The 25506-nt window shown below is 38.9% G+C and overlaps 1 protein-coding gene across 2 annotated transcripts in view; it reads left to right on the forward strand.

The window, feature by feature from the left end:
* KDM3A (lysine (K)-specific demethylase 3A) overlaps positions 1-25506 on the forward strand; it is a 61306-nt gene that overhangs the window by 9909 nt on the left and 25891 nt on the right. For both annotated transcript variants that reach the window (XM_011971130.1, XM_011971131.1), the window contains exons 2-10: positions 73-288; positions 7780-7935; positions 9005-9115; positions 12984-13086; positions 14333-14457; positions 14624-14696; positions 14802-14890; positions 21811-21974; positions 24101-24612. In XM_011971130.1, coding sequence (XP_011826520.1) covers positions 103-288; positions 7780-7935; positions 9005-9115; positions 12984-13086; positions 14333-14457; positions 14624-14696; positions 14802-14890; positions 21811-21974; positions 24101-24612 — 1519 coding nt within the window. In that variant the 5' untranslated portion in view covers positions 73-102. The remainder of the gene's footprint in view (positions 1-72; positions 289-7779; positions 7936-9004; positions 9116-12983; positions 13087-14332; positions 14458-14623; positions 14697-14801; positions 14891-21810; positions 21975-24100; positions 24613-25506) is intronic.

A 25506-nucleotide genomic window follows, 5' to 3' on the forward strand; every position in this document is an offset into this window, starting at 1 on the left:
CCTCCCTGCTGTCTCCGCCCGGCCCCCTCCCACCGGCCGCCCCCGTCGCATTTTGTTTTTGTGTTTTTGCAGGGAGGAGCCCTTCCTGCAGGCGTGGAAACCATGGTGCTCACGCTCGGAGAAAGTTGGCCGGTATTGGTGGGGAAGCGATTTCTCAGTCTGTCTGCAGCAGACGGCAGCGACGGCAACCACGACAGCTGGGACGTGGAGCGCGTCGCCGAGTGGCCCTGGCTCTCCGGGACCATTCGAGCTGTCTCCCACACCGACGTTACCAAGAAAGATCTGAAGGTACAGGCGGCTCCGGGCCTCTGCTGCCGGACGTTTCGCAGTTACCTTGGTAACGCGACCATGGGTTCCCTCCTTCCGTTTTCTGAAAACGGAGACCAGAAAGTTGGCATATGATCTGAAGGTGCAGGAAGCTAGACCTTGAAAGTCTTTGGAATGGTGGTGTAGAGCCGAGTTGTGTTTGGCCCACAGCTCCTGGCTGCCTGGCTTTAATAATGGGCTTAGGGTTGTTCAGACACGCTTCATTAATGCCGGTGCTGTGTCCCACTAGGGCTGTCTCATCTTTACTCCAGAGGAGGAGGAGTATTTTTGTTAGCGTTAGGTTGGGCCTGTGGGTGACGTTTGGGGTCATTAAGAATTGAGAGTTAGTGTTTAGAAGTACTTTCAGCTGGTTTTGTTTGTTTGTTCCTGTTAATTTATTCACTCAACTTTTAAAAAACTTCCATACTTGTTAAAAACGAAGTGAGTGTAGAGGGAGGAGCTTAAGTTCTGTTTGGCGTATTAGGGTGGGTGTTTGTCCGTATGTGGTGGGTCAGGGCAGGAGTGGGTTCCTGGTTGTCTGTGATGAGCCTGTGGGTGGGTGTGGGATATGACCATATATGGAGGGATGGGGTGGAGCTGTCCCATATATGGTATATTGGAGGACTGGCTTAGAAATACTGTACTTGGACGCATGAGGGGAGGGAGAGAATTGGGAACAAGTGCGGCCAGTGAGTTTTTTTTTTTTTTTTTGTTAATCATAATGACACTCAGAACCTTTTTCTGTTAGATCTTTTCAAAGACAGATGAATTCTGATTGTGCTCCGTAATAGAAGTATTGGTGTGAAAGGATTGTCTGGGAACAACCAGTGAGGAAGCCATTGTACCAACAAAGACTCCTTTGTGCAAAAATAACTGAAAAAAGGTTCCTAACAAAGACTCCAAAGTGGTGATAACTTGAAGGAATCTTGTCAGAACAGAAGATATTTCCACCCTGCGTAGTGGATATGTTTCAAAATCTTCACTTGGCCATCATCTTTGCTTTTTCTTAAACTATGCTCAAATCAAGGAAGCAAGTTTTAGCATTGGCAGTTGATTTTATGTTGATTTCTGAAACGCTGTTCATTTGAACACTTTCAGGGGGACAGTGTATGCCCAAACTGGTATTTATCTGCAAAGAGTTGTAGGAAAGGGGTATGCTGTTAAGCATGTTTTAAAGCTTCAATGTTGTGCCTTCTCTCATGTTGTAAAGGAGGAGTGACCAAAGAGCATTTAACCATGTGCCAACCACTTCACAACTATGATCTCGTTTAATCCTTATAGCAGTTCTTGGGGGTAGGTACTAATATTGCCCCCATTTTATGGGTGAAACTACTGTGCCTGAGGGACATTAAGCATCTTGCCAAGGACACATAACTAGGAATTGACATATCCTGTATTCTGTCTAACCCAGGAAGTTTTACTCCAGAAGCTGCCCTCTTAACCGTCAGGCCAGTGATCAAGAGCCACAACAGAGCTCCTGTCATATGCTGTGAGGTTTGGTTTTTTCCTCCATTTCGCTCATTTTTCTGCCAAATCAGGTTTTGATGTTTATAGAGATAATATATTGTGGTACAAGAATGGCCTACCTTTTTGCTTTGGACTTATAACCTTTCTATAAGATGGGCTTTGTGTACTAGATTTCAGTCGTGTTTGTTGTGGTTTATTTCACCTGCCAAATCAAATTTTCTCTAGTGCATTTGTTTTTATGTGATTTGAATGGAAACAAGATTTTATTTAAACTTTACAGTCTTTAGTTCTTTGGCAGATGTTGAGAGACTAGGCGTTCCCTTCTCTTCTCTGGCAGTGACCAAGGACCTGTTGGGTTAGGCAGGCAATCTAGGAGGAACTTTACATGTATATATTTTTAAATCTCCTCCCTCCACCCCCGACCTTTGAGGAGGTGGTGATGTCTTCATTTTCAGAATGAGGAAATAGATTTAGGAAAAGGAATCTTCTCCAGATTTGCATAATTAACTACTAAGGGAGGCTGCGAATCCAGATTTGGCCGAGTGTCTTCTCCACTGCACTTCGGTGCCTAACCTGAAGACACCTGGGAGTTCATGTCAAAAACAATTTTGACTAGGTTGAATTTTTGCCTTACTTTGTACACATCACAACTCAACCCTCATGTAAGATGCCAATCTGCTGTCTCTTTTCTAGTCATGATTTATCACTGCATTTCTTAGTTGAGTAGCAGATATTAAGTTTGGGGGCTAAGTTGCCTTTAACAAAAAATAGGATTTTATTTTACCTTGATTTTAGAGTTCGGGGGTCTTGTTGCCCAGGCTGGTCTGGAACTCCTGGGTTCAAAACACCGAAACCAATTTGTGCTTGGTGAGATACAGGCAGGAACCAAGTAACTAAGAACATGCTTGCACTAGGGTTTAGGGGCTTTACGTTTTGGCGGGGGTGGGATGGGGGTGGGGTGAGGAGCTGAGATGAATGTCAATAAATAACATTCAAGGAATATGTAACCATTCTTCTATTATTAGGACCAATACAAGTCTATCTAGACTGGCTTGTTTAGATAGCTAGGCATGATATTAATGAGGCCAAGGCTTGTTGATTTTGTTTCATCTAGAGAGACTTTGTAACAGAATCACTTATTTAGATGACAAAAAGATAATATGTCTAGTAGTTGATTACACAGAAGTTAAGGTGAAGACATAACAACAGTAGATAACTATGATTAAGTGGTTACATCAGGATTTAGCAAAGAAAAAATAATCATTAAATGATTATTATGTGACGATTACTTCATTTAATCCTTACAGATATCCTAGATGGTGAACTACATTTTTAGTGTCAAAAACTGAGGCGTAAAGAAGTTAAATAACTTGTCCAAGTTTGTCTCCAGACCTTGGACACTGGGCTTTAATATTCAGGTAGAGCGAGGTTAGAGCATTTTAGTTTGCTAGCCTCTATATCCCTAGCACTTAGAACACTGCTTGGCATGTAGTGTGTGCTCAACTATTTGAATGGATAAATGAAGGAATCGTAAAAGTATTACCTCTCCTGTGGAGCAACAGTTCAGAAAGAATCTACTGATGAGGCAGTAGCATTCTCTTCATCTGGAATGACAACAGATCTTAATTAGATGTGGCTATAAAGACCACTTTAATCTTATTTTTATCCTGCTCTTTATACTTGAGTATGAAATGAGTTGCTTCCTAGCTGATTTTGTTCACATAATTATGCATGCTGGGAATGCCCTGCTTCTTTAACTTGTCCTTTTCTTCCTTGAAGCCTAGCTTTTCCTTGAGTCTAATGCCCCTTCTTAGTCCTTAGGGGTGTCCTTAGCAGGTAAGTAGTCCTTGCCATCTGTATGTACCATTTCCTGCTATTGTCAGCAGTTGGGTTACTTGACTAATGCCTAGCCTTTCATTTTTGCACACCATTGGAACTTTAATGTTAGTGCAGTCTGCTGCCAGTCAAGCCATGTAAAATGAAAAAACTTGCACAGTATAAAAACTGCCCCTTTTAATTGAATGCTGGACCTTGGGATTTTAGACAAACATTTTATTTAGGCATAAGAAGACATAAGTGGAAGCACAAGGAATTAATTTCTTTGTGGGATAGTGAATTAAGTGGTATTCTGCATTGTACAGGGCACAAAATAGACGTGTAGTTAAAAGTTTCTTGTCTAAAAACCATATCATTCTGTGCTCCTACTTTTAAACTTGGAAACACTTTCCTTGGTCTTTCTGATGGCTTTTATAATCATATAGTCAGGTGAGATGAGAATATGGTAAGAGTGGGAGATTTTGATATTAGTTTATTAGATATAATTGTATATCAGAGATTTTCTGTTGGGGAAATATTAGCTTGAAAAATCTGAAATACCGAGCATTTGGTCAAGGTGTTTCATAGGTACTAATAAGGTACACATTTGCAAAATACCATATTAAAAGGAGCAGATTTCAAAATTATAGGTAGTGAATCATAATTGACTCTGGCTTTTGAAGTCACGTGGCCTAAGTTACACATCTCATTGTGAACCAAAGGAGCACGGGTGAAATAACGCAATTTGGAATAGAAACTAGTTGTATCTGTCAGCTTGCATGAGCTTGGTCAAGTCACTTTAGTTCTTACTGAATTTAAATGTCTCTTTAGGCCAGGCGCAGTGGCTTACACCTGTAATCCCAGTAATTTGGTAGGCCAAGACGGGTGGAGGTCAGGAGTTCACGACCAGCATGGCCAACATGATGTAAAACCCAGTCTCTACTAAAAATACAAAAATTAGCTAGGTGTGGTGGCACACACCTGTAATTCCAGCTACCTGGGAAGCTGAGGCACGAGAATCACCTGCATCCGGGAGGCAGAGGATGCAGTGAGCTGAGATTGCACCACTGCACTACAACTTGGGCAACAGATTGAGACTGTCTCAAAAAATAAGTGTCTTTAAATGTTCACAGAAGAGGCTTTTTGGGGGGGTGTCATTAAATGTAAAACCTCAGACCTCAAGGCACAAATGAAAGATGCTTTGTTTTTTCTGGAAATGGGGTCTTGCTCTGTCACCCAGGCTAAAGTGCAGTGGCGCAATCATAGCTCACTGCAGCCTCAACTTCCTTGGCTCAAGCAATCCTCCCACCTCAGCCTCCCAAATATCTAGGACCAGAGGTGTGCACCACCACTCCTGGTTAATTTTTGTATTTTTTGCAGAGACGAGGTTTCCCCACGTTGCCTTGGCTGGTTTAGAACTCCTGGACTCAAGTGATCCTCCTGCCTTGGCCTCCCAAAGTGCTGGGATTACAGGTGTGAGTCACCGTGCCTGACTGACATATATGGTTTTGCTAGGAAACTTTTGAACAATATTGAAGAAAGCTCACAACTTGTTGGTTTTATTATGTATTTTTTAAAGTCGTCTTTTTCCAAACAAAAGATAATGTGAATTTTTGGCTAACACAGCCTAATATTTGAAAGTCATAAGCTTAAATTGTTTTTAAGGAGCTGAATTTTTTTTTTTCACATCACTCAAAAATTGGGATATGAATAGGGATCCTGTCTGGCTTTTGGTTTATGGTTATCTTAAGCTTTAGATAGTGATCTGGTAAGAACTGTGATGTTGCTTAAGTTTTGGGAAACCACTTACGATCTTAATCCGTCTTAATCCTGCACTTTTTTTTTTTTTTTTTTGCTGAATAGATATTAATCATGTTGAAGACCCTCTTTCCCTTGCTCCTAATAGGTGATACCTTGATAAGATTTGAATTAACCATGGAGGTGTTAAAACTACTGAGTTGTCTTGCCAGACCCTTTACATACTGTCTTTTGAAATATGCCCAACTATGCAATGAGAGGTGTTACGTTTTTCATTTTGAAAAACGTTGAGAGAACTTAGATTTTCTAAGTGAGGGTTCTTAACCTGGGGTGCAGGGTAGTTGGTTTCCTTTGTAATTGTAAATATTTTATTTTATATATGTAAAATCATTCTAAGAGAGATTCAATATAGCTGGGAATTCAAACCAAGATCTCTGAATCTGGATCTGGAATTTGTGGGTGCTCATGCCTCTTATGCCACATTGCTGATAAATGAGAAAACTGTCCACCTAAAGCTTGGTTGAGTTTGAGGTTGATGTGAATATGGAGCAGAAAGACTAGCCAATTTAGGGGAGATGTCAGATAATACGGATTCCGTGGCTAGGAAACAGAAAGAAAGATGGACAGTCTCTGCCAACCTTTGTGAAAGACCATTTGGTTGATTACAGTGATAGAAAACATATATATAACCAGGGAGAAACATATATGGGCCTTGCCACGCGGGTGTTTACATTCATTCTGATTTGGAAAGTACTCAGTAATAACTGCAAAGTTAAAAGCCTAAAATACCAGGAAGATATGTAGTTTCCTAGGTAAAGTTACCTGGGAAGTTAGGGATGCATGTTTTGTTGACTGAGAAGGGTAGGGTAGATCTTAGATTTCATTTATTTTTATCCTGTAGACTGGAGAAGGTTTGGGATTGGGGCTAATGTGGGAATTTAGTGCCTTCTAAGTAGATGAGAGAAACAAGATAGGAACCCATTGCAGAGGGAAATTTATTCATTAATCTATTCCAACAAGTATTTGAGTGCCGATTAGTTTCCATATACCAGTGATATACGGTGGTAAGCAAAAGCAGAGACAGACTTTGACCTATTAGAATTTATTTGTCAATCAGTTAACCACAAATAAATAATGCAAAGTGTGGATAAGAGCTAAGACGGAAAAGTACAGAACTTTGAGTGCAATTAGTAAGGAGACCTCTCTTGGGAGAGAGAGGCACTTTGGTAAGGGAGGGTTTGAGGAAAGGATATATGAATTTTGTTCTGACAGATGAAGTTAACTAGTTAATAAACTTAAGGTTGAAAAGGGATGTATGACTGATGTCTGTAAAATTATGAACAGATTTGATAGATGATAGATGTATTAACTAATTCCTGGAAACCAAAATGAGAGACCTCTTTAGTGAGAGGAGGAATTTTAAATCAAATAGAAACAGTGATTTTTACACTGAATATTGAGGGAGTTTATTGTCATTGGTAGAATACAAAAAGCGTTAAAGAGGACCTAGAGTAAGTTAAGGGGTAGCATATTCATAATGGGTTAAGGAAGCTGGAGTGTTTCAGTGCTTTTATATGACTTTGAGTTTTATGGTTTTGTAAACAATTCCTACTCATAGATCACTCCCAGAAGCCCACTTTTAGACTGAATTTTTTTAATGTCTTAAAATATGTATACAAATTATAAGAGTTGTAGCCTTAGGGTTAAAAGTATTATGCAGGTCAGAAGCAGAAAACATTACAATTACTTGGAAAACAATATTTCAAGGTAGTTTAACTTTCATGTAAGAAGTTATAGTTCTGAAAAACTCTGTAGTCATTATATTAATCACTTGTTTCTATGTTATCAAACTAGGAGTTTTAGACTCCAAATTCTGTGGTAAATTTCCTAGCTTATTCAACTGAAAGGGATATTGAAAATGTGCTATATATTAGGCCTTGTGCTAAATTCTACTCATTTCAGAGGAATTCAAAAGCAGGTGGTGGATTGTGGTGATGGGGTGTTGTCTGAAGCCCACTTATATTGTCAACAGAGAGTTACAATGCAATTCTATTAAGTAACATCTTTTGAGTTTCAAATTTTTGTCTTCCAATTCCAAAAGCTCAGATGTCTAATTAACGTATGTAAACACCTGCTAAGTAGGGTTTCTTTGGTTTCTGGGCTTCCCAGGGGTTTACTTTAGGGACAGAGACTGGCCCAAAAAGCCTTGACTTCTGCATCCCGAAGTGAGTTGGGAGCCAAAGCCTGGTTCATGTGTGATTATGTGTTGTGGGCTGTGACGGGACGTGAGGGAGCTGAAAGGGGGAAAGCACATCCAGATAAAAGATTCACATAGAATAATGAAGGTATAGTTCATTATTAACTGGGGCATTTGTAATGCTTATTTTTACAAATTGAATCTGCTTCCCCCACCCCCCAATTTTGTCTGTCTAGGTGTGTGTGGAATTTGATGGGGAATCTTGGAGGAAAAGAAGATGGATAGAAGTCTACAGTCTTCTAAGGAGAGCATTTTTAGTAGAACATAACTTGGTTTTAGCTGAAAGAAAGTCACCTGAAATTTCTGAACGAATTGTACAGTGGCCTGCAATAGTGAGTAAAACTTGGGCTTATTGAACTCCTGAGAAGAGGGCGTTTTATCCATTGTGGGTAAAACAAGGAATATATAAATGTAATGCCAGAAAGTCAGAAAAGTTCCCAGGATCTCCTGCCAGCCCTGGAGGTAGTAGTGGGAATGTCTAGGTCAGAAGGCAGGAACCTAGCAGTCATATGCAAACATATAGATCTGTTTGGTTTGGCCCTTGCAATACTTTCAAAACATTTGAATTAATTGCCTACTTTAAAAAATGCGGAGAATACATCTAAAAATCTAGATTTCTACTGTCTCTTAAAAAATCTACAAGATAATGGCAGCACTGGAGCCTTAAGGCAGCAATAGGCTGGAACTGAATAGTAGCTGTTGCCTTGTTTCCTGTATGGTTTCCAGTCTTGATCTTATGATCTTTAAGGTTCCCTCTGGATTATTATATTTTTTGGCTTTAAAGATACTGTAAGTCAGTATATGATTGTGCTTTATCCACATTGTAAAATGTGATGCAAAGAGAAGAGTGAGCGCTGTCTGGAGAGGGCACTTTAGTCTTTATAGGACTTGAGCTGGTGCTTCAAGGAGTAAAGGTTGGATCTAGATAGTTTGAAAAGGCCGGGAGAATAGTTGAAGGCTGATCAGATTGTGATCAGGTTTTGCCCATAAGTGAAAAGAGCTGCCATGGAGATTCTTGAGAGATAAGGGTTGTGGTTAAAGTTTTATTTTGCTCTTTGTATTTTTTTTCCAGCTGTTTAGAACTGGATAAAAACACAGGCCTGTCTCCCCAGAAAAGTGTGCATACAAACAGTTTTTGCATAAATTTTTGGGAAACCATGAATCTGTGGACCCAGTCCTGTATATTAATAACTCCCAAACGTCTATCTGGTTTAAATTACTGGGTTTGAATAAAAATTGTATTATCTGTGGCTGCATAAATAGTAGTTGTGAGATAACTTGCAGTAAATAAAAAAAATTAATGGCTTTATCACTTTCTCTGTGTATGGAAAATAGCCAGTTCCTATTTTCAGAATTATGCTGACAGCAGTTACGATGCTAACGTGTTTTCTTTTGTTTTAGATGTACAAACCTCTGTTGGACAAAGCTGGTTTGGGATCCATAACTTCTATTCGCTTTCTGGGAGATCAACAAAGAGTATTTCTTTCTAAAGATGTTTTGAAGCCTATACAGGTAAAACATAGAAACAGTAGTAATCTTTAGAAACAGAAATACGAACTCCTTTAACATGAGAAGTACAGTACAGTTGAACCTTGAACAGTGCGGGTATTATGGATGCCGACCCCTTGCACAGTAAAACATCTACATATAACTTCGATTCCCTCCAAACTCTGCTAATAGCTTACTGTTGACCAGAAGCCTTGTTGATAAACAGTTGGTTAACATATATTTTTTGTATGTATTACATACTGTATCTTACAATAAAATTAGCTAGATAAAAGAAAATGTTATTAAAATCGTAAGCAGAATACATTTAGTATTCATTAAGTAGAAATAGATCATTATAAAGGTTTTTATCCTTGTCTTCATGTTGAGTAGGCTTTCGGTCTTGCAATCTCAGGGGTGGCAGAGGTGGAAGAAAATCTGTTGATAAGGGGTCTGCAAAGTCCACACCTGTGTTGTTCAGTGGCCAAATGTATTGATGTTGATTGCTCTAATTTAAATACCTAAAGGGAAAGAACCCATCCCATCATCAGTTAGGTGTTAGACTCATTCCTCAGTGTTAGCTTTTGGGTTAGTGCTGTCCATTTATGGTTGAAAGGACTATAGTTGATGGTGTGTGTGTATGGAAAACACTTAGGTAATATGAAAATAATGTTTAAGAGTAGACTGTTTATATACATATATGTGCATGCGTATATATACACTTATGCATACATATATATAAGCAGTCCTCATTATTTGTAGATTCTATGTTTGTGAATTTATCTACTTGCTAAAATATATTTGTAACCCCAAATCAATACTTGTGGTGACTCATGGTCATTCACCAGTACTTGCAGAGCTGCAAACAATTTGAGTTGCGTGATGCAGGTTCCCAGCTCCTAGCTAAGGTTAAATAGGTGATGTTCCAGCTTGTTTCTTCACTGCCAAAAAAAAATGCTCTGTGCTCCACCTATTCGTCCCTCCCTCCCTCTTTTTTTTTTTTTTTTTTTTTTTTTTGGTAATTTCACTGTTTAAAATGGTCTCAGCAGCAGTGCTGAAGTGCCATGATGTGTCTTAGGAACAAAATGTGTTAGATAAGCTTCGTTCATCTGTGAGTTATAGTGTTCTTGGCTGTGAATTCAAGTTTAGTGCATAAGCAGTGTATGTTAAATAAGATGTCTTTCAACAGAAACGCATAAAACAAGATTATGTGTCAATTGTTTGATGAAAATGTGACCAGAGGCTCGAAGGAACCTATGCCTGTATTTCCCCTAGGAGCAATGGTTCAGTATTTGTTAATAAACCATTTTTTTGCAACTTGATAAAACTTAAATACTGCAAATGGGTGAGAATAGACTTCACGCGCGTGCACAAACACACACACATTATAATAATATTCATCTTTTAGATAACATTTATAAAGCTGAATAATCTTCTTTACCACTTTCTGTTTTGTGACTTCATACTTGACTTGTTTCTTTGTGGTGTAGAACTCTGAAACCTATTTGCTAAAAGTGGTTTGGGGTCAGTGGTTACCGGGTTGCCAAGCCTGTGTTGGGAAGCCCAAAGCACTGGCTTTCCCTCTACTTGAGTCTCATCCGTACTTCCATATCTGGAAAGTGAGTGAAAACAGGATTCATAATCTGAACCTTATTTTATAATGTGTAAGTAATGGAACAGAGGAAGATGCTTTCACTTAGTTAATTTCAGACACAAGTTCTTAGGTTAGATACCCATCTGGATATTTTTCCTGCCTTAAAAGGAAGACTGACTTGCTTGCGGGGATCAAATAACATACAGGGAGGTTGTGGATATTTTGCTTTAGTGAGTGATAAAAGGAATTTTTTATTCTTAGTGATGTTTTCTGAATTTACATCTTTCCTGTATTTAAGGTTTTCAGTTAAGGTAGAACTCTAGTTTTGTTTCTTGAGGTTGAAAAAGAAACATCTAAATTAGTAAGTTTATATTTATTCTCAGAGGGGCTGTGAGCCATCAGTGTGAATGTTGTCATTAATACAATATTAATATATAATTAACTGGGAGAAATATAATGTGTGGTCTTTTACTGATGTTGAGTTTTCAAAGTTTAGTACTTCAGATAATTATCTTGTAGATATGGGTGATCACAGTAGGCTGTACAAAAGTCCACATTGGGGGATGTGATCATCCCAGTAGGATACTTGCTCTAGATAATGCACAGAGCACGTGAATATCATTTGGCATATGCAAAAATTGGGGTTGAAAGTTAGGGTCCGTCTTTAGATTGAATTTCACTCAGTTATTTGTGGGTGAGAAAAAGATAAGGTATCTGGACAACTGTCTTACACTTTTGCTAAGCCCTAAAACTCTTCTAGGTAGCCTGATATTTTTCTACTTTATTGAAGCCCTTTGCAGTTCTTTCCATTATTATGTACTTTCATCTTGTAGTAGGAATTGGAGAATACAATTAAATTTTTTGAAATTTTATAAACAATACATGCATGAGAAAACAAAAATGAACACGTTCTGGTAATTAATATTGATCTCTTATGGAGACCCTAGGTTTGTCTAATGTTACTTGGCAAAAGAAATACATTTTTCCAGTGCGGCTTCTCTCTCTAACAGACTAGTTATCCTTCCCAGTGGGAAAAATGGATGAACCATTCTTGGTCACTAACCATTTCACAGTGGCAGAAAAGCATAAAGGCCTGATATCGGAAGGGCTTCTGTGTTTAGCACTGTTTTTTCTTTGCCCTGCTAGAATTCGGTTTGGCAGGTTATTCCTATTGACAGTTTCTGTATTACATTTATCATAACTGGGTGTGCACACAAAGCCTGAAGACTGTGGAATAGTGCCAAGAATGGAGCTGCTGCCAAGAATTGAATGTTTCAGAACTGGCTTACTCTGAAGCCTGAGGCTATTCATTCAGATTTTCTGTTTGTCCCCCCACATCCCTTTTTGTAAAAAAAAAAAAAAAAAAAAAAAAAATGCATTTGTAATACTAGTTATGTTAAAATAATCTGTGTGAAATGGGTTGTTAAAAACAGCAGTTTCTTACCAGGAAGGGAGCTGAAGCTTGGTCAGCTTTAAGGTGCCTTAGAAAATAGGGTTTTGGCCTAGGTAACCAGGCCGAGATGTGGTTCAAGATTTTCCCTAAAATTGCCATCATGGGTGCATGCTTGCTCATCCCCAGGGTGGCCACCGGGCACAGCCATGGATTCACTAATGGGAATGTGGAAAAAAGGGCTGCCCATAATCAGTGGAGTTTGGTGGAAAGAGATATGTGTACCTTTGGAGTTAATCTTTATGATGTATCAAAAGGTTTGGAGAACACTGATTAAGGAAACATTCTTCTGATTGATGAATAAACTAACTCTCAGTTATGGTCATCTACCCCTGCTAGGAGGTTACACAGTGTATTATATGGCACAGGCAGTGTGTTATATAAAATAAAACCCAAACAGTAATTAAAATGAATTGACCATGTACATCTGTCTCTTGTGTGTCTTATCTGTGTTTTTTGTCCCTTGGATTTGGATTGTGATTTCCCCATCCACAGTATTTAGGATACAGAGTGTTTTTTACTTGGATTGACCAGCTATTTGTTTGCTTGCTTTTTTCCCATTGACAAAGTTAGTCATATTTAAAATTATGCTTTGATCTGCTCTTAATATTTCTCATGCTTCTAGCTTGGGATGACTTTACTTCAGTCTGCCTTATAGCTGTGCTCATTTGATGGTTTAGGACTTTTTGAGCCATCTGGTTTACTGGAATTGGAATGATTTGGGCTATCACGTGGTTTGTTGACACTACTTTAACCCATTTGATTAACCAATTGAAATAGCCCACTGGAATTTAAATAACTCTTCTTATTAACTGTTATTCCTTAACATGTAATGATTTTTCATTTTTCAGGATGTAAACAGTCTTCGACTTTCTCTTACGGATAATCAGATTGTCAGCAAAGAATTTCAAGCTTTGATAGTGAAGCATTTAGATGAAAGCCATCTTTTAAAAGGTATATGCATTACCTAGTGTTGATAGTTCATGAGTTGACCAATAATTAGCTTGTGAGAAACTAGGGTTTAGCCTCTCATTCATTTGCTCATTGAAATTTCTTTTTTTCTTTTCTTTTTTTTTTTTGAGACAGAGTCTTGTTCCTAGGCTGGAGTGCAGTGGTGCTGTCTTGGCTCACTGCAGCCTCTGCCTTCCAAGTAGCTAGGACTACAGGCATGTATCACCACACCTGGCTAGTTTTTGTATTTTAGTAGAGACAAGATTTCACCATGTTGGCCAGACTAGTCTCAAACTCCTGGCCTTAAGTGATCTGCCTGCCAAGTGTGAGCCATGATGCCCAGCCATTTCTTTCTTTTTTGCTCAAATAAATTTTTAAGAGTTTTAAAATTTGAAATTCAAAAAATGTGTGTGTTGCTAAAACCTCTGAAATTTGGAAAGTTTGGGGATTATATGAAAGTAACAGTAAAGTAGGGCCAGGCACAGTGGCGCAAACCTGTAATCCCAGCACTTTGGGACGTCCAAGGTGGGAGGATTGCTTGAGCCTAGGATAGGAGTTCAAGACCAGCTTGGGCAACACAGGGAGATGCCGATCTCTACAAAACATTTTTAAAAAAATTATCCCAGTGTGGTGGCACATGCCTGTAATCCCAGCTACTCAGGAGGCTGAGGCAGGAGGATCACTTGAGCCCAGGAGGTCAAGGCTGCAGTGATCCCTGATTACACTGCTACGTTCCAGCCTGGGTGACAGAGCAAGACCCTGTCTCAAAAAAAAAAAAAAAAAAAATAAATAAAGTAGATATTTTTAAAGCTCAGCTATATTTTGATGTGGAATTTGATATGTTTGGAGTATCAGCCATATAAAATGGATAAGGCATTAATTTGATACTCCTTACTTTCCCATTTATGTTACTGAGTTTCTACAATCATACATTTTTTTCTGTGATTTTTAGATTATCAGACATAGTATTTCTATTGGGGTTCCTGAATTTGATTCCTCTAAAACTACACAGGACAGTGAGTGAGGTCTTGATGAATTGTCTGATACGACTTCAGTCTGATACAAAATAAAAAGTTTAAATTTTCTCTTAGCTTTTCTGAAATGTCAGTCATCTTATGTTTGTAGTGATTCTTTTAATGTTTACTTTTGCATTTTAAAAAAAAAAGACTTAGGAAAAGATTGTCCTGGATGATGTTGCTGTTGGGAGATAATGCAAATGGTTCTAAGTTTTTTTTTTTTTTTTTTTAAGGGGACAAAAACTTAGTTGGTTCAGAAGTAAAAATTTATAGCTTGGACCCATCTACTCAGTGGTTTTCAGCAACCGTTGTAAGTGGAAACCCAGCATCAAAAACTCTTCAAGTCAACTGTGAGGAGGTAAAGACAACAATAACTCCTTGTAAGATAACTCGACAAAGTGTGATAACTATACAAAGCATGTATGATTTTCTAGGCACTAAATACCTTTATTATTTGAAACTGATTTTCAGTATGTTCTTGAGCGTTTTTATTTTTCTGTATCTTTGTTTCATTTATTTTTAAGATTCCAGCACTGAAAATTGTTGATCCATCACTGATTCATGTTGAAGTTGTACACGATAACCTTGTGACGTGTGGTAAGATACGTTATTAAAATCTTTCTTCTCCTTTCCCCTTTCCTCCTTTCTTCTCATATTAAGAGAAACAGGGAAGCCAGCTTAACCTATTTTTAAATATTTTAGGTAATTCTGCAAGAATTGGAGCTGTAAAACGCAAGTCTTCTGAGAATAATGGAACCCTGGTTTCCAAACAAGCAAAATCTTGCTCTGAGGTAACCTTTACTTATGTCACTTGTGTAAAGCTTTCCTTAACTCTAACATTGCATGGCTAGTTTATATTTTTTTAATCATTTATTTAATTATTTTTGTTTCAGAGATAGGATCTCACTCTGTCACCCAGGCTAGAGTGCAGTGGTGCAGTCAGAGCTTACTGCAGCCTTGAACTCCTGCCTCCAGAGTAGCTGGAACTGCAGGCATGTGCCATGCACGACGTCTGGCTAATTTTTGTGTTTTTTGTAGAGACAGGGTCTTGGTATGTTGATCAGACTGATCTTGAATTCCTGGGCTCAAGCAATCCTCCCGCCTCAGCTTCCCAAAGTGCTGAGATTACAGTCATGAGTGAGCTACTGCCCCTGGCTGCATGGCCAATTTTTTTAGTGTTATATTGCTGTCTGCTCTTCTTTGCTAGTTCCAGATCTTGGCCATAATTTCTACACTGAAGCAGATGGAGATAATATAAGTTTATGGTTCACTATTTTATTTAAAAAAGTTTCATTTTTTGGTATTTGCTGGAGATTCTCAATAGATTTGACAATTTCACCGTGTGGAAGTGTTCTTAAAGGTAAATTGAGTTGTGTGTGTCAGTGCCTGGCATGAAAAGAGGGAAGGAGCCTTAGAATTCTGAGTAGTTTGGGTGTTGAAATAGGACCCTCACCTTCTGAATAATAAGGAATTTTAATTGGTCGTTTGTGATTGGGTAAACAAATGTATTTCAAGGGAAGTGATTGGTTTGCCGTTACTAATTTCTGCCCAGAAAAGTATAGGCTTTTGTGAATGCTACCATGGGTTCAGGTACCAGATTTAATTCTGTTCTGAAATAGTTACCATTTGGACCAAGACTATTTCTTTTTTAGGTGAATTAAATCATTAGGACCTATTACAGTACAGATAACTTTTTTGCACCTTCGGAATCCAAATGCACTTGTCACATGGATAGTTTCATGTGTTATAATTATTGAAAACTCCTTTATAATGCTCTGCCCCAGCCTGGAGTTTAAAATTTAAAAACTGACCAAGGCCAGGAGAAATGGCATGGGGAGTGGGCCAGGAAGCCAATGAATGAATCTAGGTTTTTTGATTAAGGGCAGACTGGACTACAGCATCGACTGGAACCAAAGCTAGCACTGTGCCACACAAACACTTGAGTCTATGTAGCTAGGATGGTTAATTGGCTTTCTTGAATCTTTGCCTGTATACAGGCAACAGGAACTTTGATACTTCACCAAAAGCTTTGTAAACCAGTGTCTGAAGCCTCTGCCCTCCTTTGAAAGGGTATAGGCTTTGACTTCTTGAGTGGAGGCTCAGGTTGTTTAGGAAAGAATGAAGAAGTAATTATGGAAATTAGTCTTACTACCTTTCATTTTTGCCTTAAAGTTTACAAGGTAATTTCAAGTACATCCATCCAAGAAACCAGTTACTGTATTAAGTACTCACTGTGTAGTGGATACTTGGTCCTGGAGATTGAAAGGTATCTGGAGTTCCTGTCTCAGAGTCCATAGGATAGTGAAGGAGACAGACTTCCAAAGGGCTCCCACAAGTGCAGGGGGAGTGCTCTGGGCAGGAGCTCTGCAGGTGCCTCAAGAAGCAGCCTGGGCAGAACCCGTGAGACAGAGAGGACATGTCTTGTTTGGTGAAGGGCAAATGTTTCATTGTGGCTGGGGCACAAGAGGCATGGAAAAAGAGAAGCAGGGTCAGAGATAGGAAGTTTGGGTTTTATGCTGCAGATGAAGAAGGGGTGTCTGGGGTGTTCAGGGGTTTTAAGTTCAGGAGATTGACTTAAGCTTTGTAGATGATGGATGAGAGAAGGATATGAGAATAGAAATGAGGGCACTGATTAGGTTAGCTGTGTTGCACATCATAAATAGGCTTGAGGTGAGGCGGTAGCTAAGGGGGTGGAGAGCTATTTAGGAGACAGCATTAGTTGAATTTGGTGGAAGACTAGGTGTTAGGACTGAGGAAGCACAGGAACCTAGCTAATGAAGTAGGTAGAACAAATGGAATGTCTGCCTCAAAGAACATGACAGTTCTAGCTTAGGAATCCCAAGTGACATGGTCAGGCAATTATTTATGATACTATATAGTCTCCCAGTGTAGAAAGGGGCTGAGCTGGTGAGGAATAGGGGTCCCTGGTCTAGAAGGGAACAGATAGTAAGGCTCTGGGTAAGTAATGTGGCCAGGACTACACAGAGGATGTCAAGCTCAGAGACAATATTGTCGAGTAATCCATAGTATTAGAAGCTGAGAGATAAACAGGATAGAACAATAATTTCTTTATGTCAGGTTTTAACATTAGAGAAATTATTAGTAGTCTAGAGTTAGTAAATATCAGTTTGGAGAAGTTGGTTGTGTGTTACCTGTCATGGGGAATGTGTCAGTGTAAATTGGAGTATGATGAAAAGGAGAGCTGAGGTGTGCTGAGGAAAAGGGGTCAGGAATAGGAATGGCATATCCTGTTGGATGGTGGAGCAATCAGTCTGGGGTGCAAGCAGAACTGAGGTCAGTGGGAACCTCCTGTGGGGGAAGGTGCCTTCAGAGTGTTGAGTGTGTCAGCAATAGGAAAGGCGTTTGAGCAAGTAAATTTCTAACCTTCAAGGAGGTACTTGTAAAATGTGGGTTTATAGACATATATGATGTGATCCTGTCTCCTTGACTCAAATTCTTAAAAGGTAGGGAGCATTACTTTTTTATCTTTCTCAGCATGTTGCCCATATTATATGTGCTATTGAGCTGATTGATGGGCACATTAGAAGCTATTAAAAAAAATAAGCCTGCACTTTAGCCTGGAGATAAGTTTCTTAACTTCTGCATCTAAAATGATAAACTAAATAAAGTGTTTTAAAAATGTACGTTGCAGCTCTTGAGCTCTATGCTAGTCATGTCATTCTAAAGGGAGTTGAAGGTGGTGGATTTTTACCTGGGTTTTAGAAGTGTTTGAAAATATTTTTTTGATTATTAAGCTCATCTCATTTTAAAATTTTTGGTTAACCTAAAAAAGTATAGTAAAGAATAGAATCATCACTTATACTTCTCAGAGACTCTCTGTTTACATTTTGAAATACTTATCTCCTATCTCTTTTTCCCCCTATATGTATCACAGAGACCTGATTTTTTTGTTAGTTTTTTAAAACTAAAAGCCATAGTCTTGTAGCCTCCTTGATTCCTTTGCAATGTATTATAACTATTATTCCATATCGGCAAATATCTTTCATTCTGGGTGATTCTTGTAATCAGACAAGTTTTGGATATACTGGCCTGGCCTAGATTTCAAGAGGGCTGGAGAGATAAAGGGAGCAGTGGGGAAGGAAAGTATTTGAAAATGTATGAGTGAAAGGTGAGTACAGTAACACACTCAGCACGATTCTCACTGCGTTTGCACTTCCCAGATGTGTTGGATAGGCACTTTTAGGGTGGTCTTTGGAAGACAGGCATTTGGGATTAGGTAGGCAAGACTCTTGACTGTCTTGATGAATACTTTTGGTTAAGCTAAACCTGTTTGCCAGTGATATCTGGCTCCTTGAAGGTCTTCTCTGCCTAGCAGACTATTCCTCAGAGTTACGATGTTGCCTGGTTAGTTGGGAAAGAGTCTGCTGAGGAGTGTGAGCCAGCAGTGTCCTTTTTAGAATTCTATCATACACTCAATTATATTATCTCCGTCTGCTGGCAGGGAGGAACTATTGCCATGACTGGTATAGAAGACCTTCAGGGAAAACTCTTCAGGTAAGAAGAAACTTTGACCCTTTGTTGAGTCAGAGGCCAGTGCAGTGGTGCACTTGTGAACATAGGTTTGGGAATTGGAGTCCTGTTCCTGTTGAGCTACACCTTAGGAAAGTTGTAGAAGGAAATACTTGAGTTTCTTAAAGGAAAAGCACGCTAAGTTATGCTAATTCTAACACACGGTGACGGAATTGAGAAAGTTTTCGCAATGTTTTTCTGCTTTAAGACAGCTCATCTCTAAAATTTGTTTTAGCACCAGGCACTATGGTAAAGCACAGCCCTGTAAAGTATACTTTATAGGAAGAAAGTGCTAGGAAGTGTTAGAGACTGAATTTCAAACCAAAGGCTAACGCCAAAATCCAGTAGTCTTCATCACTGTGCTGTTGCCACTGCTCTCCAAATCTTCTCCTTGGTGTGCTGAATTACCTTTGTATAAATAGCAGATTTCTCCTTTCTTCCCTCCTTCCCTCTGTTCCTCCATCCGTCCTTCCAACAAGTTAGTATTTGCTAGACTGATCTACAGTGGTGATCATCACTTCCTATCACTTGAAGTAACTCATAAGACTTATTGATTTATAGCTATTTAGGAATGTTATGTGCCAACAGCATTCACTCATTCGTATGTTCATTCCACCAGTCTTATTTATTGAGCATCCACTGTATGTTTGGTTTTATGAGGTATAACAGTGGGTATAAGAGCAGGGCCTCTGCCCATAAAGAGTGTGCGTCCCATTGTGAGGAGACTGACAATAAATAAGTGAAAGGTACTTTCATGGCGTGATAAGGGCTATGAAAGGTATAAACAGAAAAATGATAAAGAGTAAGGGACAGCTTTTGGGATGCTACTTTAGAAAGAGTAATCAGAAATTCTGAGAGGGTGACATTTTAACAGACTTGAGGGTGAAGAGAGAGAACCAACCAGCCACTGAAAACAATGTAGCCGGAGAGATAACAAGCACACAGGCCCAGGCAAGAAAGGGCTTAGAACACTAGGAGATGAGAAAGGAAGCAAGTGTAGTTGGAGTACTGGGAGCAAGGGGGGCAGTGAAAAAGATGGGGGGAGGAGGAGCAGGAGTGGGTAGGAGACTGGACCACATGGGATTCTTGTAGGCAGTGGACTGCCATGATCTTATTTGATTTATGTTTTATAGAGATTGCTTTGTGGTAGGAGAGATCTTGGGTAGTATGCAGAGGATTCAACACGAATGGAAGGAAGGTTGGTTAGGAGACGTGTAGCTTAGGGGAAAGATGGTAGTAGTAGTGACATGGAAAGAAATGGGTAGATTCAATACATACTTTGCAAATAGAGGCAAGATTTATTGGTTTATTGATTACATATGGGAAATTAGAGCGATGGAGGGTTTTTTTTTACTTGAGCGGCTTGATTTTATACAGAGTAAAAATTTATGCTTAGGTTTATAATCCAAATTTCTTAAGTATGTTGCTCTTGGGAGAGTAAGGAAAGTTATTAGTGTATCAACTCTAAACATAATTCAAAATAAGGATGGTGACCTATATGAGGAAAGATAATTGGTAAAATTGAGCCCTGAATAAGCATTTCAAAATGGTTTGGCATTAAACTTTGGGAGACTAACTTCAGATTAACAGGGAATTGTAAGCTATTATAAGCAAAAGGGACTTTAGGAATAAACTAATTTCCTCATTTAAAGGATTAGGAAACTCAAAAAACACCCCAAACCAACCATAACACCTTCTGGAGAACATTAAGGTTCTATTTAACCAAAATTGAGTTGACTGAAATAGTATAATATATGATCAGATAATTTTGTGCCTAAAAATAGTTGAAACTATGCCAAAACTTGGCATGTGATTAATTCTTATTTTTCAGATATATCTGTTTAGTATGTGCTAGCCAGTCTTTTCAAGGCTGTCATAGTAAATTTCTGAGAAAAACATTCATGAGTAGAGTACATGTAAATATATTCAAAATTGTCAGGTTTTAAAAACCTGCTGGCCAGGCGCAGTGGCTCATGCCTGTAATCTCAGCACTTTAGGAGGCCAAGGCAGGCGGATCACTTGAGGCCAAGAGTTAGACACCAGCCTTAACATAGCAAAATCCTGTCTCTACTAAAAATATGAAAAATTAGCCGAGCATGGTGGTGCATGCCTGCAATCCCAGCTACTCGGGAGGCTGAGCCGTGAGAATTGCTGGAACCCGGGAGGCAGAGGTTGTAATGAACCGAGATGGCGCCACTGCACTCTAGCCTGGGTGATAATAGCGAGACTGTCTCAAAAACAAAACACAAAACAAAAAATCTATTAATGGAAGCTGTAATCAAACTTTAGAAGTTAGTAACTAGAAGATGAAGAAACTTTGGAGATTCTTCAAGTTTAGATTTGGTGGTAAGGCAAGATGATTGAGAAAGGTATATGACTTAAAAATTTAAGCACATGTGAGGAGCCTGGTGAGATGGGTGAATTGATTTCCCCTGGTTCAGCCATAGACTCGTTGTCTTGAATTTATCTAGTCTCTTTTTTCATGGTGGGAAGTTTATTTTTGTGAATGGTATAAACTGTTTAGAAGTGGATTCAATACTTATATTTTTGTGAAGATAAAATTACCTGAAAAGGGAACGGGGACAGGTGTCCCAGCTTTGTCCACAGGCCTGTCATAACTTGATATTTTTTGCAGCTTGGGATGACTTTTGTGACTTGATGAGCCACATAAGAGCAAGAACTGTCCTCAACTTTTATTGCATTGCAAAGGCTTATCTGGATACCAGATAGGCATCACTGCCTAACACAAGAGTCCTATGTGGTCTGGTCTCCTGCCAAACTACGCAGTAAGTGCGTGGTGGGCACTCAAGTCATGCCAAAGTGAATGCATGTGAAACTGCCACTGTTTAAAATTGTCACTTAAAAGTTCACCTCTGCGTTGTATTATTAAAGTAATTGCCACCTGACTGTTTTCCTGGCACAATAGTTCAGAGATCTGAAAAACATAAGCTTGTGATCCTTTGTAGGAAGACATAAGTTTTGTGAAAAGTTGGAGTGATTTATTTACAGTCTTAAAGCCCTTAATTTTAGTTTATCACTTGTTTCACTTTCTTCTTTCTTTTTATTTGGCAGTGGTATTATGCTTGTTCAGTATTAAGCAAATGATCTTAAATTTGGTAGCATTTTATTATTTCTTAACTAGGGACTTCCTTTTAATATCTGTTGGTTTGGTATCTTCTAGGCCTCTCCCAGTATGTGTCCTGTACAGTCTGTACCTACAACAGTTTTTAAGGAGATACTGCTTGGCTGTACTGCAGCAACTCCACCTAGTAAGGACCCAAGACAGCAAAGTACTCCTCAGGCTGCCAACTCTCCACCTAACCTTGGAGCAAAAATTCCTCAAGGGTGAGTAGTGATTTGTTAAAGATGTTTAATTACAATAATAAAAAATTATTTTAGTCATGGCTCGTTGTTTTTATCCCCGGTTGTCCAGGGAGATTTTTCGTTAGGGTTTCCGAGAAAAGATAGATAAATGCTTTTGGAGGTGAAAAAGTATAGAAGGCACACAGCAACATGGAAAATGGTGTAGAAGTGAAAGGGGGCATGAGAAAAGAGACTATCTTGATACAGTGAGAAGGATCAATTGAAATAGTATAGACATTTGTAAAACAAGTGTCTTCTCTGAAGGAAAAGGGAACAGATTGGTCGTACATGGAAGGTCGTACATGTGAAGAAGCAGTGAGACGTGATTACAGTGAGAGATTCTCCTCAGCCTTTACATGAGCTGACCCAAGTATAGTTGAGAAATATGGCAGTAGAGAGGGTTCTAAGAAGAATAGAGATGAGGAAGCAATAGCTGTAGGTGGTACTGTTACTAACTTGTAGAGGAAGAAAATGAATATGAAATGTAAAGTTTAAGTAGAAATGTAAAGTAGTTACAAGGTTGACAGTGCAAGTAGTTTTAAGGGAAGGGTCTCTTTTGGGAAGTGGTGGTGGCCTATATAGGCAAGCAGTTGATACAGACTTAAGATAGAGGTCAGAGAGACTGTGGTATAGAAAAGTAGGTTTGGAAGGTGGGAGAGTGGCTGAGCACACTGGTTCACTGGGAAAAAACAGGCAGCCTGGGATAGAGCTTGGAGGATGGCCATGTGGCAGTCAGACAGGAGGAGGAGCAGTCTTCAAAATAGAAAGGGAGGGAACTTTAGGAAGTTCAGTGATATCCAAGGAAAGATTTTTCATCTGAGTGTTTAAATGAAAAATTCTTTTCCGAGATGAAATCCTTTGGTAGAGGCAGGAACAAAAAGGTATAATAGAAAAAAAAGACACTGCATTTTTCTTGAGAAAGAACTCTAGGATGAATTTCTAAGAAACAAAAGTTCTTCAAGGCTGTCCCTAGTAAGATGTACAGGGAAAATACCAAATTGTTCTTTGAATAACCAAGTAATCAGCTATTCTATTTGCTATGTGTCCTGATCACTGAACAAACAAGAATGAAATTATTCCCTGTTAGGGCTGGTTACATGTTCATAGCAGAAAAGGGTTTTGTGCTGCTGCCAGTTTGTTAGATTTTTTGTTTTTTGAGGTTCTTTTTTTAGAGACAGGATCTTGCTCTGTTGCCCAGGCAGGAGTGCAGTTGCAGTGGTACAGTCAAAGCTTACTGCAGCTTTGAACTGTTGGGCTCAATTGATCCTCTTGCCTCAGCCTCCCAACTAGCTGAGACTACAGGTGTGTGCCACCACACCAGGCCAATTTTTAATTTTTTTGTGGAGTTGGGGGACTTGCTGTTTTGCCCAGTCTGGTCATGAACTCCTGGTCTCAAGCAGTTCTCTCATCTTGGCCTCCCAGAATCCTGGAATTACAGGTGTGAGCCATTGTACCTTGCCCATTGTTCGTTTTTAATTAGATTTTGTGTGAATATCTTTGAAGGGATTTCTAACATTTCTTATATACATACATATTTTAGAATTTTTGTCTTGACACATTGACTTTCACCAGAGGTTCAATTTTTGACTCTTGGCAAGTAGTAAGAATGCTAGTTTTATCTTTGAAATTCAAACGTAATCTTCATTATAGAGAAAAGTTAGCAGAGGTGTCTCTGAAATTAACAAGAAAAAAAAAAAGAAACTTTCAGAATTGCCCCTACACAGAGTTCTAGTTTTGATATTTATAAACCACAGAGCTCATCTGCTGAGTGTATTCTTTGGTTCATACAATATTTTGTTTTGAGAGAAAGCTAAGGTTCGTTGTGCTGTGAGAAGTAGAGCTAATGTAAGAAGTTAAAGATTTCTGAGAACATGCAGACAGAATTTAGGGTTGTATTTTTCTGACTGGTTATGATATTTTTGCAGAACTGTTGACTGATGACTTTTAACTCCAGCTCACAGAAACCTATCCTAAATTTTGTAACATACAAGAAATTTTCTTTTTTCTTTCATGCTCATTACCTTAGGGAACCAAACAGTTTGTTTTGGGAAGATAATGGAGAGAGAAAAGGAGGCCTGGATGCTAGCTTTCTATATTATCTTTTTCAGATGTCATAAACAGAGTTTGCCAGAGGAAATTTCTTCCTGTCTAAATACAAAGTCTGAAGCTCTGAGAACAAAACCAGATGTCTGCAAAGCAGGGTTGCTCTCAAAGTCCTCTCAGATTGGAACTGGAGACTTGAAAATTCTAAGTGAGCCAAAAGGCAGCTGTACTCAGCCTAAGACAAACACTGATCAGGAAAACAGATTGGAGTCTGTTCCACAACCATTGACTGGCCTTCCTAAGGAGTGCTTACCTACAAAGGCTTCTTCTAGGGCAGAATTGGAAATTGCCAATCCTCCTGTACGGCAGAAGCACCTAGAACATGCACCTTCCCCATCGGATGTTTCTAATGCACCAGAAGTGAAAGCAGGTGTCAATAGTGATAGCCCAAATAACTGTTCGGGAAAAAAGGTAGAATCTTCAGCTTTAGCTTGCCAATCACAGAATTTAAAGGAATCTTCAGTAAAAGTAGATAATGAAAGCTGTTGTACAAGAAGCAACAATAAAATCCAGAATGGTGAGTGTTTCTCAATATCTTTATTGGTAGAAGGTAAGAAATGGTAGAGATATATATATATCTGTTTCTTGTCCTATGAGAAACTGTGTGAAAATGACTTTGTAGAAATAGTTTATACAGTCAGAGAAGTTGAAGGTATAATCCCCAAATCTCAGAAACGATTACTGTTAATATTTTGGTGTACCTAGTTTCATGTATACACAAATGGGTTCATGCCAACAGTTTTACCCTGTGAATTAGTGTAGATATCTATTAGTATTTTAAAGCAAGGATTCTGTTATATTCATTTACCATATGATTTAACTGGTTCCTATTAGGTGGTTCCCAATTTTTAGGTTAAGAAAATTTTGAAACAAAATCTAAAGTAATCTAGTGATTACTTTATTTCAGCTTGTCAGTTTCTGTAACATCCAGGTTGGAGTAGGAGAGGTGATCTGTGACAGGTAGCTGAGATTTAAAATTTTAGAAAAGATGCAGAATTGTATCATTTCTGGAAAAGGGACTTGGGTTGAAGTTGTTAAGGATAGGGCTGAAATACCAGGAAGAGTCTCTTTGCTTAAGGGGAGGTCCTGCTGCACCCACAATTTAAAACTACTCTTCTTATAGGAAAAATGGTACATTGTACTTGATGCTACTTACATGAAGTTCGAGGATGCATTACAATGGTGGTAGTTATCAGAAGCTCTGTTACTAGAGTTAGAAGAACAGAATGGTTTCAGCATGTCAAAAGGTTTAGAGTTATTAGAATTTAAAGATGCCTTTTGATCACTGTTAGCTATGTGGGAAATTGGTATGGGTTTTGTTAATGTTTTAGGCTGGGCGTAGTGGCTAACACCTGTAATCCCAGTACTTTGGGAGGCAACTGTGGGAGTATTGCTTCAGACCAGGAGTTTG

This window comes from Mandrillus leucophaeus, unplaced genomic scaffold (genome assembly GCF_000951045.1).
Source record: "Mandrillus leucophaeus isolate KB7577 unplaced genomic scaffold, Mleu.le_1.0 Scaffold988, whole genome shotgun sequence".
Taxonomy (NCBI): Eukaryota; Metazoa; Chordata; class Mammalia; order Primates; family Cercopithecidae; genus Mandrillus; species Mandrillus leucophaeus.